The 15,000-nt window shown below is 39.4% G+C and overlaps 1 protein-coding gene across 1 annotated transcript in view; it reads right to left on the bottom strand.

Annotated features, from left to right (window-relative positions):
- Positions 1–11,072: 11,072 nt before the first annotated feature.
- The window catches only part of LOC138030212 (cholesterol oxidase-like), a 28,051-nt gene continuing 24,123 nt past the window's right edge, over positions 11,073–15,000 (bottom strand). The window contains exons 5-7 of the mRNA XM_068878089.1: positions 14,667–14,982; positions 13,834–14,004; positions 11,073–11,839 (exon numbers count right to left, since the gene is read on the bottom strand). Of these exons, the coding sequence (XP_068734190.1) occupies positions 11,832–11,839; positions 13,834–14,004; positions 14,667–14,982 (495 nt within the window). The 3' untranslated portion in view covers positions 11,073–11,831. The remainder of the gene's footprint in view (positions 11,840–13,833; positions 14,005–14,666; positions 14,983–15,000) is intronic.

Raw genomic sequence — 15,000 nt, 5'->3', positions numbered from 1 at the left:
CAATGATACAGCCAAGGGATAACAGCTTCTGAGGTGGTTTATCAATGCCAAGTGAAATTGATTAGTGCAAAAAAGAGAATACCGCTACTGTAAGTGAGATATGCAATATATCACATCAACTGTAGTTCCCGGATGTGCCACATTATAAAACATGTATCCAGAGCTCTTAACTCGATTAATTTGTTCTTGTAGCTAACCCAAGCAGGTGAAATTCCATTGCTTTCATGATGATACATGCCATTTACGGTACCGCGCGGGGCCGTACGGGACATATGATTATTAAAAATTATCAATTCAACATGATTGTAACATAACTGCTATTATTATGCAAACTCCGATCGATATTATTGAAGGCATTGTTTAAGTTCATTCTTTAAGCTCTCTTTATCATCATTGTATATGTATTAATTTATTCGAATTTGATCAGCCCCAAACGGGGATGCGTTCAATGAAATGTATGTATGTAGGTATGTATGTAAGTACTTCGTGTCAGGTAAAAGACCACCATAATCACGGGTCAAAGGCGGTGTTTCTAAAACGAAGAACCAAAAACGAAGACCTAAGACCTAAGACCCTATGCTCTAAAAAGGAAAACCCACTGATCTAAAACGAAGACCCTGTGATCTAAAACGAAGTCCCACCTCAAAAATGTCAGAAAGATGCCAAGCAGCTAATGGCTGGTCAGACGACATTGTGTGTTATGGAATTGCAGGAACGGTGGAACAGTGGAACATCTGAATGTGGACTCTGAGTGCGTGTGCTCGGAACTCCTCACAACTAATGATATAGCGAAGTTTCTTGTGACGTGACCCATTCTTACTACAGTAATATTCCAACCAGAACCTAATTATCATTTTAACAGGTTCCAGGTGAAGCAGACAAATTTTATTGGTGGAGAAAATTCTGCTCGTTTGGGTAAAACCTAGAAAAATGGACCACCTCGAAAGGTAGTCCTTTCATTTAAAAAAACCAATGGTAAACGCCCTCTGTCATCTATACATCAATAACATGACTAAAAGTGACAACTATGACAGCTGTTACGGGACAGATTTTGTAGACACAGCTTCAGCGTTTTAACTCCTTTATGCTGGCATGGAACACTCTGCCGTTGCTTGCAGCCAACTCTCTCTAGCTCTCTCACAAACTGGCGTTTATATATGCTCTTGCTTAGCTATGATTGGTCAAAGAGCTTGAAAAATTATACAAACGTGGTCCTAACACTCTCAGCAACCAAGGCGGAAAAGCTTGTGGTAAATACTTGCCGGACACATACTTTAGCCTAGCTAAATTCGAGCTAATTAAATTGTTGGATAAACTGATAGCAACGGAAACCACAGTTTCCGCGGTCCTTTACACTAACCCGTGCGGGCTAACCGCGGAAAAACTAACAATACATATCATTATCATACTGAAATAACATTCTTGGACACATGTGTATACAAGGGCGACCAATTCAAAAAGCACTCTATTCTTGATGTGCGCACGCACTTTAACCGAAAGAGACTTTCCAATACATGCACTTTAACTCCTGCCACCCTCCAGGCGTCAGGAAAGGCTTCATCAAAGCCGAAGCCCTAAGGCTTCTTAGAACTAACTCTTCAAGAGCGAAATTTGAGGGAAACATCGCATTATTCAAACAAAGATTACGCCACAGAGGTTATCCAGATAACCTTTTGAACATGACTCTATCTGAAGTCAACTTTAGCGAAAGAATGTCGGCTCTACAAAATAAACAAAAAACGCGCAAGAGAATTTTGCCGTTTGTTACAGAATACCGCCCATCAATGCCTGATCTCAAACATATTCTTATGAATAAATGGCATCTCATACAAAACCAGCCCTCACCAAGAAAAATACTTAAAAACCCTCCCCTTATTTCTTATTGAAAAGGGACGTCTTTGAAAGATGCACTTGTCAGAGCAAAGCTCTGAGGCCTTTGAATTTCCTATCTTGACCAATAGGAGTCGTGTTTGGCCTGTCTACACCTTGAAACATCAGTAACCAACAAGTAATTGAACTTTACATTGAGTACACATATTATATAATTTCTTTGTGAGGAGTTTCGAGCACAGGCACTCAGAGCCCACATCCAGCCGTTCCACTGTTCCACGCTCCCACAATTCCATAACACCAATGTTGTCTGACCAGCCATAAGCTGCTTGGCATCGTTCTGACATTTTTGCCTTCGTTTTAGATCACAGGATCTTCGTTTTAGATCAGTGGGTCCTCGTTTTAGATCACAGGGTCTTCATTTTAGATCATATAGGGTCTTCGTTATAGATCATGGGGACTTCGTTTTAGATCATAGGGTCTTCGTTTTAGATCATGGGGTCTTCGTTTTAGAAGCTTTTTAGATCACAGGGTCTTCGTTTTAGATCAGTGGGTCTTCGTTTTAGCTCATAGGGTCTTAGGTCTTCGTTTTTGGGTCTTCGTTTTAGAAACACCCGGTCAAAGGAGCGTGAGCGGAATAGCCCTTAATGGAGTTATCTGCGGTTAGTGCCACATGAACCAGGCTAAGGGGTCATTTTGTATTGAATTGACCTTAAAGCCTTTTTGTATGTGGTTTTAAAGAAAATGCAGTACCATTAATGTACCGCCTTTAGGTTGTGATAATTTTAGAATTATCCCAATTAACTTATTCAGTATTGTATGGTTGGTCAAGCAAGCATGTTCCCACAAAGCAGAATTTTCCTTTTTGCAAATAAAAACCGCTTTCTGGTGCTCCGTCAGCTGAAACATGTACCGAACTGGTGTTTGGTTTGTCCGATATGTACTTGTCCACAGTCATTGCAAGGAATGCAATAAAGGGAGTCGGTTTGTTGTTGACAGTTTACGCGATCCATTGGTTTTGACAAGATATGAGCCAAGGTCCGCTTTGGGCAAATTTGACGTTGTGGTTAGGCAAAATACTTTAAATTGGCTCTGTAACCCCTCGGACGTACGGGATAACTGCGAATTTAAAGACTGTTACCGTCCACAATGCCGCATTCATTCTCACGTGCTGCTAAGGTAAATGAGCGAGAATACGTGCTCAATCCCGGATGCTCAATGCTCTGATGGCCAATGGCTATTCAAACTGCTTCCTCCGTAAGTGTTTAAAAGCTATTACCATGCAGCTCTTGAAACGCCTCGGAGGACTCTTTTCAATTATATTAGCCCATTAACTTCTGAACTGCCCCCCACTGAAGATTAAAATGACAAAAATCATCAGAATGTCACTGCTACAACAGGAGTCAAAGTCCGTTTTTATACTAGAGAAGAATAGAATACAATAGAATCTTTGTTTATACGCGACAAGAATTAAAGCTAAAAAAGCGTCTCTCATGTTATCCGTTTAGTGTAAAGAAGGGACCATAGTTAATAGAGGGGACTGGTTTTGAAGCTCGGCAAACATCAAAGGAGCAAACAAAGATGCCAAGATTTAGGTTGGAAAGTCCACGACCGTGCACAATCGTTTGTTTTGCGCTCATACACTATGCATGAATTATGTAACCAACACGTTTATATTGGTTATTTCCTCAGTACGGAGTAAACAACTATTGTGTTTCGTGCACGGTCAAGGCCAGAAAAAGTGAACAAAAACACACAACAAAGAAATTTGGAGTCAGGTTTCATAACCATTCCCATATGTTAACTATGACGGGACGAACAGTATAGTATAAAGACGGGCACAAGACGCATAATGCGTGTGAACGAACTATCCAGTTAAGTGCGTCTTCGAAGACCCACAAGAATTACGCAAATTACCAAAATGCGTATTTAAGAAAGTTATACATAATCGACTTTTACAAGTTTTAATGGACGAGGATGATTATGTTGGCATAGCTTCACTAATCAGCAGATTTCAAAATAATTGCTAAAAGTAGATTTATCTAACTGCAATTTTTATTCTGTTTTATTTATTTACTTATTTTGTTTATTTATTTATTTATTAGTAGTCTTTAATATCGAGTATTCAATGTGCATACATATTTATTTTATCTCTACTTATGACTTATGTAATACTCACACTTAGATTTACTCTGTAAACTGTCCTACTCGCTACCCGCCTAGATTAGCTTTAGCTATTTGCGGGCTGGCGTTGTTTTGTATTAATTTGACATTGACTTAATAATAAACTTGAAACTTGAACTTCCGTCTCTAGTATAAAAACGGCAAATGGGTTAACTGATTGAAGTGGACATAGTTTTGAGTAAATGTAGAGGTTGTTAGAGTGCGGTGTAAAGCTCGCACAGAGGACAATAGGGACCTTTAGATTCTACGACGAGGACGAGAACGAGAACGAGTACGAGTTTTGACTGCCCGTTTTTAGCGAAAATACTGAGGAAATTTATAACCCACACGCTTAATCTTGATAAATAATAAAGAGCAAGCGAGGACGATGATGGGACAACTTCACATGTACCAGAATGCCCGCACAAAACAGTAAAGAAATCCAAGCTACCCAGTCTTGTGTGCGAGTCGTTTTATCTGAAGGTTATCCAGCCATCCATAACGTAAGCGTTGCCAGTGTGGGTGAGTTCAAGTCAAATGGAATTATTCAAGACATTGGAAAGACAACATTGCCGTGCTGCCAGGATCATTTTTGGTTTCCATTGGATATGCCAACAGCTGACGTTTTAGCTATTAAAGGGGAGGGATGCTCGTCGTCTCGCTTAGGGGAGTAAATTTCGGATTTTGGTCTCGCTTTGGGTGTTCTGGGCAAAATGCAATCATATGTAGTCGTGAAGGTCTCCTTTAGGGTTTCGCGCGAAGAAATATAAAAGTGCATCTTTACACTTTTAAATTTCTTCACGTAGTTGAAAGTATAAGGTGATAATGTTTTTGCCATCATTAAAAGGTACTGTATATCAGTGACAAAAGACAGAGCCCGAACAAAGAAACGAAATTATATACTGTGACAAGCAGAGGAACTTAGAGCAGAAAGCAGATTACTAGTAATTGGAGGTAATGAGTGGGTCGGACTACGCGTATGCTAAGGAAACTGATTTTAAAAATATATAGTACGTAAAGTAAATAATCAGAGAGGGGTGTTTCGGGTGTTTTCGTGGTCCGTGATCGGACCCTCTTATTTCTCGTGCAACGTTAATTTCTTTTTCTTGCATCGTGAATCGTGATTTTATTAATTAATGTGAAGCGTGATTGAAGCGTTTTTTGTTTGGTGACATTTGAATTTGCCTCTTATGTCCGTGAAAAAGAACTATCTGCTACCATAAAGACTTCCTGTCAAAGGTCAAAGAATCTGGGGATGAACGTTTCTCCAGGTCGCTTTCCTGTAGGTTTCCACAGTCCCCAGGGTCTTGTGGGAACAGTTTCAATATGGCGGAGGTTTTGGAAGTCTTGGAAGTCACATTTCCAGTGACCATCAAGAACACGATCGGGACGTATCATAAAAACGTCCTTAGGGATGTTTTGTGGCCATAAGAGGTAAGTCTAAGGCCTCAGTTATTAAGCTGCTCTCATCTTTGTCAAATAGCCAAATGTTTGTCCGTTACTCTTGAAAATGCGGTTTTTTAGCTGTGTCTGACATTTGCAGACAGCAGACTGCAGACGGTAACCGTTATCGAGACTGACCCTAAATCACAATTATTGAAAGGTAACCGTTTTACAACGGCTTCTTAGACTTTAACTATGTATATCAGCGCTATTTGAAATGGGTGCTTAGACTTAAATAATGTTTATCAGTGCTATTTGTAGGCAGTCTGCTGTCTGCAAATGTCAGACACCGGTTTTTTGGCCGGTCAGTGTAAAACGTAGACTGCAGACTGCAGACTGTAGACCGGGGGGTAAAATGCAGATTGAGGGGTGTCATAAGGATAAATAAAGAATGTTTGAAAGACAATCCAGTTTTACATCTGTCACCAACTTGCATTATCATGACTGCAGGTCGCTGCACCTTTTGGGGACTGCTGTTAAGAGTCCATGGAAAATGCGATTGTTGAAATCATCTGATCTGTGCTTTGTTTTTGTGCTTTCAGATGCACTGAAATGTTCAAAGTTATTTCTCACACCAGTACATCGAGGGATATCCATTGAAAAACCAACAATTATTACTTGGAATACCTGAAAGGTATCCGAGTTATAATCCCTGTTGTCTTTTTTCGGTGCAAGGAAATGCACAAAGATTTTCATACATTGTATATTCCGAGCAATTAGGATGCGGGGATTTCATTGGTTAAGCTGTGCGTGATAACCCCTAGGTAGAGGTTGTAATTGAAAGTGACATCTTCCAGATGCAAAACAAATGAACTTGTGAACTAAAGGATAAATATAACATACGCAAAAGCAAACGAAAGGATCCTAATAAGAAATTTTTACATCTTAGTGATACTGGCTGAAACGTTAAATTGTTGCAAAATCCATGTTATCTCTGTCTTTGTTAATTGGTATTGTAGCCATGCGTGTCAAAATAAATTGAGTTATTGGGCAATTACTCGGTGACTCTGTTCATTGCAGCAGAATGGACAGTAGAATTATTGGGTGGTGATTTCTTTGCCTAAAAGCAACTCACTTAACGAAACTATACTTTTTCCAACAACAACAAGAGTTCGATGAAAACCTGGATTTATAATATGCGGTGGGTCACCCAAAGCGATGGGAGCTGTGTTGAGGTTTAAGTGTGAAAGTACAAACGGATACGAACACTATTTTATCCTTATAACTTGTTGTTCATTTTTATTTTATTTTATTTTACCCGCAGTCTGCGTTTTACCCCTGGTCTGCAGTCTGCAGTCTGCAGTCTGTGTTTTACACTGACCAGTTTTTTAACATGTGAAACGCGAAAAGCCAGATTTAGTTTATGCGAAACGTGATCTTCACCCCCCACCCCCTATACCTCACTCAATTGAGGAGCTTCGCTTTGCGCTTGTCTGAAAATATGTAAGCTAATAGCCCAATTTCGATACATGTATATTAAAATTCAGTCCTAAACAAAAGGAATCATCTGGAGGCTCTGGGGAATAACCTCATGCAAATCCTTATATTTAATCCCCAGAGCCCCGAGATGATGCCTTTTATTCAGGGCTGAATTTTAATAAAGCAAAATTGGGCTACTAAGCTAAAAATTAAGGTGGCTGAACACAGTTTTGATACCTATGTTTCATTAACCTTTTTCTCTAAAACCCTTGATCCTTTGGTTGCCAAAAATGTTAGCAAGCAAGTTAACAACACAAACTTTGATTTTTTAATAGTTAAGCTGACATATATGCCGTTGCCATGGCAACATAATAAATATAAACAGGGCTTTAAAATCGGTTTTGTTTATTTGCAGAAAATCTTGTCATTAGATTTTCTTTATAATTTTCATGCAACTAACCTGCGATCAGGCCCATTTTTACCTTCGCCCATATGTTCTCTTATGTCGTCGCTCGCTAAAATTGGGCCTGACCAAAAGTCTCTCAAGAATTCCGAACGGTCGGCCAAATTTTGGCCGACCAAACTCGTGATCTGATTGGCTGTTGAAACGCCGGAAGTGAAAATGCCAACGTGATTGCGCGGAGCTCTCGCGAAGTACTCGAGACTAATCCGCCATAAGTGTAAGAAAGAATTTGCTCCCTTTTGTTCTTAGAATGCCGTGGAAGGTGCAACTTGATTTTATTTGTATAAATGGAGATATGCCATCGGAAACATCCCATAACTTGTCCAGAATCGGGTTTGAATCTCTGGAACGAGTGAAATTAGCGATTCTGTTGTCGAGCTCTGTGGCCATGGGGTTGAAAGTACTTTGGCACAAACTTCCCTGATGTTTTGAAAGCTAAATAGCTGGTTCTTTCAAATGGCAATGAAAGCCGATGCATATTGGTTTCCTGGATGAGACAGGGGACGTGTATATCAACAGGAGGAGATGCTGATAAAATCGCAAGTTACACGAATGCATGTTTTGAATATCTGTGTATCAAACGGCTTTATTTATTTACTATCCATGACACGGTTTGTTTGCACACTTCATAATATTTCCAGTTGATTTAACTTAAAACTCGCACTCCAGAAACTAAAATGGCATGTTTCCAGAGAGATCAATTGTACAACAATAAAAGAAACTTTGCGAGTCCATCTTACTGTTCGTACTCCATCAAAAAATTAACAGCCAAACTTATCATGATTTTACTGCGCGCAATTCTAGAAATACACTGCAACTGAAGATATTACCCGAAAAAATCACCAAAGAAACCTTCATGGACAAACACGTTAAAGGAATAATGTATTTCTCTTTTTTTTTCTTTAAAAATCTTTTGCCAAACCGTCCAACGACAAAATGCTAGGTTATCGATCTCACTTACAAATTAAGATGTCAAGCTTAAAAGATTGCATATTCAGTGAACTTCGGAGGGAGAATTACACCAGCCTTTGCCGCAATATAGTCGTCGAAAACATTCCCCATGCTTTAAATGTGTTTTTCTCAAATTAAAGCCAACGGTAACTTTCGAATTCGTTTATAATATTCCTCTCACGGTAATTAAGCGTGAATCTGCCGTCCACGCGTGTATTGGTGTAATGGAAGTAAATTTGATTGGCCGATGAAGGATATGTCAATCAATCAAAAAAAGTGGGCGGAAGGAATTTCGAAGAGGAATTTGGTCAGGCTCTATTTTTCGTTTCGCCAACTCCACATTACGTACCACGCGAAACTCAAATAGGGCCTGATCGCAGGTTACATGCAACAAGCTTGCAACAATGCTCACAAGTTAACACTACATGTATTTTAATAATACCTAATTTGACAGAGAGATCTTTAATTATCCCTTGTTGAAGATTCACTGGAATATCTAGAATTTCCTCTGTTAAAGTTCAAATGTTTTCAATACTCCAGTTTCTTATTTCCTCATGTTAAAAATATTTCACTTGTTTGTTTGAAATAATTTTCAACACTTGAAGAGAAATTTGGTACAGTGTATCTTTGCATGGCCATGTAATATCCTCTACATGTAGTTCCGAGAAAGCTATTCCGCATTCAATTGCAATTTTTTAGCTTACTACGCATGCGCTGTATATAACTGGGTTCTTTCGATAACAAAGAAAAATCTGCGAATTGCCGAGTTCTTTGCATCGTTACCTTTTCTAACCTACAGTACATTTCTCATAAAAGATTAAAACCATGAAAACACTTTGTTCAATTATGAGGGAAAATAGTACAGATAGCGGAAGCATGGAGAAAAGAAAATGATTGCTGTATTGAAGCCCTGTTGATTTTTTAGGGGTCTAATTTGAAGAATTTTCTGGGGGAGCATGCCTCCAGACCCCCCTCCCCTAGGGGCTCATGCCCTTTGGGCCTTCCTTTACATGGTATTTACATGTTACGGGTGAAATCTTGAGTATTACACCTGCTTCAAAACTTAATAACAGCTCTGGCTCCTAGTCATGGCATAAGTTAATAGGGGACTGAGCTGCCTTAAGAAAGTGATCTGTCATGTCCTGTTTTGAGGTCGGTACATTGTCCCTTACTACCTTGTAGGGAACAAGGTATCTAAAGACACGAGGGCAAAGCAGTATAGACCTTATTCATAAATGGCGGCCAATTTATAATTCTTTTGTCGAAGTGCAAATTAGCCTACCAAGCCTCGATATCATACAGTGAATTAAAAAGAATTCTTGCTCTAAAATGAGGCTTGGTAGGCTAATTTGCACGTGGACAAAAGAATTATAAATGTGACTGCCATTTATGAATAAGGTCTATTGGTATAAGCGACAAGCACACTGGTTAATTTTTTAGTTTTTGGGTATTTGTTCGGCTCATTCACAAAATAATTGCTTGTGTCTCATTTACAGTTTAACACGATTCATGCAACCCCTGCGGATGAAACCCTTTGTAACTGGACCAAATTACGTGGTAAGTGTATTGTTATTAATATTATGTACTCAACAGAATATTGCGTTTCTGATTTGTAAATAGGTTACAAAATGCAATAGAGGCAAAAGAGTGCTATACACGGAAGTTGCATAGAGGTGGTGTGGTCCAGTGGTTAGGGCATGGTTAGGGCATGGTGGTTAGGGTATTCCGTTGCCCCGGGTTTTAAATCTCGTTCTAGCCTCTGGTTTGGATTTGTTTTCGACTGTCCCGGATTCAACTCTACCACGCGTTGTTAATAGCCAACTGGTTGCCCTCTTCCAGTTGGGGTTCTCTTTCAAATTATCAGCAGTGGGGTGCCTGTGAACTACAATAAGCAACAAAAGTAGTTGAGACAGTGAACTGGGAATGCCACAATTAGGCAAAAATCATTTGAACATTACATTTTCCACTTGTACTCCAAGATTTCTTTACAGGGAAAAGTGTCTCAACACTATTGGCGCTTATTGTAGCTTGATAGCTAAGTTCCCTTCCACTATAAACAAAGCATTTATATGAAATCTTGCGAATTTGAACTTGCTCGTGCATTTCATGATTTATGGTCTCTTGCGATGTGAGTTCTCTTGAAAATTCTCAAACTGCATTCAAAACATCACTCGTGAAGTGCCGCCAATGTTCATGCCGGCGAATTTTGTCACTTTATTTGCACTTGCTGTGATGCGAATCAACACAGCCAGCGATCAACATTGACGCGATGATATATTGCTAATAATTTGAAAGAAATGAAGAACTTTCGCGTGAATTTATCGATAGATGATAAAAAGGGCGAAATCGAAAGGTAAGTTAATCAGCTATTAAACGAATAGGGTTTAAATCATCGAAATATTTCCTTTCAAAGATGAACCTGTCAATTCTGGGGATTTTTGCTCCATACATGTTCAATACTGCTTTAATTAAAATGAGATTCACGGTACTTTGTATACATAACAAAGTGTCTCCTTAATGTAATACTATTTGGTTAGGGTTCTGGTTAAGGTCTTTATAACAACTGAGAGCACATCAATCCGGGAGACATGCATTTTCTTTTGTGATCACATTTTTCACAGCAGAGCCGGGGTTGGAAGGGAAAAACTCTGCAAAAATATGTAAATCAGGGCACATTATAAAAACCCTTTGGAATCTTTTGAAGTTCCTCCCCCCTCCCCACCCCCCTTCCTCGTCCAAAACAAATGATATCGAGACTACGACAAATGAGACCTCGACGAACAAAGAATGACTCCAAATTCCCGGCGAAGAAAGCTTTATTGACCCTTCCTCAAGGCAAACCCCGTTTACTAAAAGTTGGTATTCCACACTGAAAAACAAGCTCTAGGTTATTACGTTACATATACTTGCGTGCACTCAAAAACTCTTTTTTTTTTTTTTGTAAGTGGCGGGCAACACCTTGTCGACTTACAATAATGTGGTTGCTTGATATACGATTGCTTAACTTCTCGCTACTTTCGATATAGCAGCAATAAGGCCACATCTTGTACAGCTGTGGTCGTATAAGCCTTGCTCACGAAACGAAGATTGATTACAAGCAAAAAGCAAACATTAATTAACCGAGTTAAAAGCTATGACTATATACGAAGTTGACTTGGTCGTGCGCTATGGTAATTGTTTCAAAACTTTACTAAGCTATCCAAATTACGCACACAACCCGGCGAAGAAAATGATAGCACAACTATCACGTTCTAAATTCCAATAATGGAATTAAAAGTACAATGAGCTTACGAAAAAAGCCTGAGAATAAAAAAGCTTAGGCTCTAACAAAATAAAAAAAGAAAGAAAGTGGTAGATCAGTTAGCTCTTGTCGAATATCGTTTTGTACTCGGAAAATGTTATAAGAAACCAAAAAAAAAGTTATGTAAGCTTGGAAACTAGTCTCCCCGGAAAAAAAGTCTGCAATCATGCGTTGCAATGGTCGTCCTGTGATCGGTAAAGCTCTTCTCAAATGACACTGCAGGTCTGAATCCAATCAATCCTTTCCTGACCTGGAGTTGACTCAGTAAACTGCAAAAAGAGCGGAGAATTAGTCAAAGTAATTTAAAGGATTCCGGCTTTTCAAATACCAATATGTCATGCGTCACTGGTCAGAGGTGGTACTGTCAAAATTATAACGCAGTTCTTCTTTTGACCACCCAATCTTTGACAACTTTTGATAACTCAATCAGAAGCTGAGCATGGCTTCTCTTGATTCTGATTGGATAGCTTGGCATGCGGCATACTAAGGGGTGGCTAAGACGAAAGACATTAAGGAGCTTACGAAACGAGGACGACGACGGCTACGAGGACTTCATTTAAAAATACAACTGAGTTCGCGCTATTCATATCACTACGAAACTATTTCAAGTCGTTTCGCGTTAAAAATGTGTTGTAACTGTCGAGGAATTAAATTGGTATGTTTGGGTTGGAAGCGTAGAGAGAGAACTGAAAATTCCTCGCCATGTGCTAACGTCCTCTACAGAACCTTGAATTTGGTCATTTCACGCCGTAATTTAGGAGATGACGGCAAAGAAATGTACCAGAATGTAAAACGCACGTGTAGAGCGTGCAGAGCCATTGTTTGTGCTCATTAAACCTATTGTTTTGTAGCGTCGTCGTTGCTGTCGGCGTCGTCGTTTCGTAAGCTCTCTATTAGCTCTCCTTGTCACGAAAAGACGTTTTTGCACTACACGGCCACCACTACAGAAATTTCAGGTCGTTACCCTGAGCTAACTTCGCGCTCTCATCAAAGACAAAATTCACCAACGGGGTCAGCTTAAAAATCTGCCTAAGTTTCAACAAGAGACCATAGATAAAAGGCTCTGTCCAGTTTAGAATATCAACGTCTAATAAACTGAGTTTTGAGTTGCAAAAACACATGGGTGCGTGGGGAGAGAAATAGGCTTCTATAGATTGTGCTAGTAAAAGTAACATATTATGCTACTATCAGTGCGCATTTTTTGCCCAAATTATGCTCAATTTATGCTCGTTTTTCCAAATTATGCCACTTGCTCTTAAAATTATTCCTTTTGCAAAATTAGTGAAACAACTGAGTCCAAAAAACGGTATCACGATCATGTAGCAATACTTTTTTTTGGCGTCACATTCTCCTCTCCTATTGTATTTTGCTTTCTTTGTGTAAGGCAACGGTGTCTGGCTATGTTTGCTGGTTCTGTTATGGTCTCTTGTTGCAAGTTATCGGACAGCCTGGCTGACGCCATTTGGCAAACTTGCAAATGAGAGTTTCCTGTAAAATAATAGTTTTAAGGTCATTTCCAGTATTGTAGCAGCATTGTAATATTGTAATACATTGTAGTAATGTAAAGCACTGTAAGCAGCATTGGTATTGAGAGTAAGGCCCGTTTCAAACGTCGAACTTTTCATGTGCCGAATCTAATGCAAATGAGCAAAAACAATAGATTTTTCTCATTTGCATTAGATTTGGCACATGAAAAGTTCGACGTTTGAAACGGGCCTAAATGAGTGTAAAATAATTTCTAGTAAGTGTAAGTAGGTAGTGTAGAAAGCATTGTAAATAGTTGTGTTTTCTAAGTTAATGTATGTAAGTGTTTGTAATTAAAAAAAAAAAGAAAAAAGAAGAGGTACTGTGACCAACACTATCTGGCAACTTCCGGTCCTGTCAGCTCGTGCCAGACTGCTAGCCTTCTAGCCATAGAGAGGCTGTCTCTCTGTTACCAAACTGCGAATGCGGCTAAAACATTGAATAAAAATGGTCTCAGGCCTCAGGCTTATCAATATATACCGATTATGCTAGCAGTGCTGCTTTTTAAAAATCAGCAAAAATTATGCTAGTTCCCTCAAATTATGCCAAAAATTATGCTAGCACAATCTATAAAAGCCTAGCTCAGAGAAAAAAGTCGACGAATTTGCATTCAAATTTTCTTGTATCTTTAATTCATGCTTGCTTTTATCCAGACGCGCGCGCATGTGATTTTTGAAACTCCGAACCGACTAATTCACATCTGGGGGACCAAAACTCAAACTTAATTTGTTTGCCTTACCTAATGGAGTGAAGGTGTCGTAGTCGATGGTCCAACCCTGCCTTTCGGCAAGAAGCCGAATACAGCGCTCCGCCAGCATCCCTATTGTCAGTAAGGGATTAACACCTACAGGTCTAGGGATAATGGCTGCGTCAACAACCATAAGTCCGTCCAGGAGGTCATCAGTATTTCCTGAAAAAATAAAGGTTTCAATTTTACTGGAAGGTATATTTTTCCGTAAGGTGCAATTCTGTCAAGTTTTCGAACGAATCCTTTCAAAGGAGGAATGGAGTGACAGTCGGATAAGTGGTAAAGTTTTCTCCGTCGCTTTTTGGTTAATTGGTAGGTGTCCTTGGTTGTATGAACTTGATCTCATAGACTGTGTTATAAGGCAAGTATTGTAATCTTGCTATTGTGTTCAAATTACTCACTCATTTGTTTCTACCAAATTTCCGAGCTTGACAATCCTACCAACCTTCCTCCGCGGTTTCCTTTGAAACTGGCCCGCTTGGCTATATTCTTAATTCGTTGCAAGTATATTACAAATATAATAGTAAAAAAGCACCCTGGAACGAACGCATCGCATTTTATTCTCATCGATGCTTCACAAAATCAACGACTTCTTAACTCATCAACTCAATTTCTGCTCAAGGACAAGTTCAGCTAAATCAAAAACATCGTAATGCAATTCTTCCCAAAATAAAGTGACCAAAATAATAGAGCGAATCTTCTGGTAGAAAGCCGGATCTTTTCCCGTTCTTACAGTTAATTGAGTCCTTTTAAACTTTGAATTACGAAGGACTTGAAGTAGACAGCCGCGGCGTACCTTTTGAACACTTCATGCGATCACATACCATCAAAAACTTGTCCAGCGTGATTCACCACAGCTGTTTTTCCTGACTCTCCCATTGAACATCCACCAAGAGGATGTGCTGTGAGAACACTTCGCATCTGAGGCTTGGCCCACTTTGGATACGGTAGAAATGTGCCTCCCAGACCCTCAGTCATGTTTTTTATCCTTCCGTTTACTTCGAAGAAATTGCTTTCGCATCCCACTTTTTCCCAAGTGATATCAAAAATGTTGTTGTTAAAAGAAACGACGCCTCTTGCATCATCATGACTTATACCAAGGAAAGTCAGAGATTTGTCGCCTGCATCGGACTTTACCGCCTGTGCAATGAGAGATAT

The sequence above is a fragment of the Montipora capricornis genome, chromosome 13, assembly GCF_036669925.1.
Source record: "Montipora capricornis isolate CH-2021 chromosome 13, ASM3666992v2, whole genome shotgun sequence".
In the NCBI taxonomy this organism is placed as follows: Eukaryota; Metazoa; Cnidaria; class Anthozoa; order Scleractinia; family Acroporidae; genus Montipora; species Montipora capricornis.
This window is presented reverse-complemented; position numbering and strand designations above follow the sequence as displayed.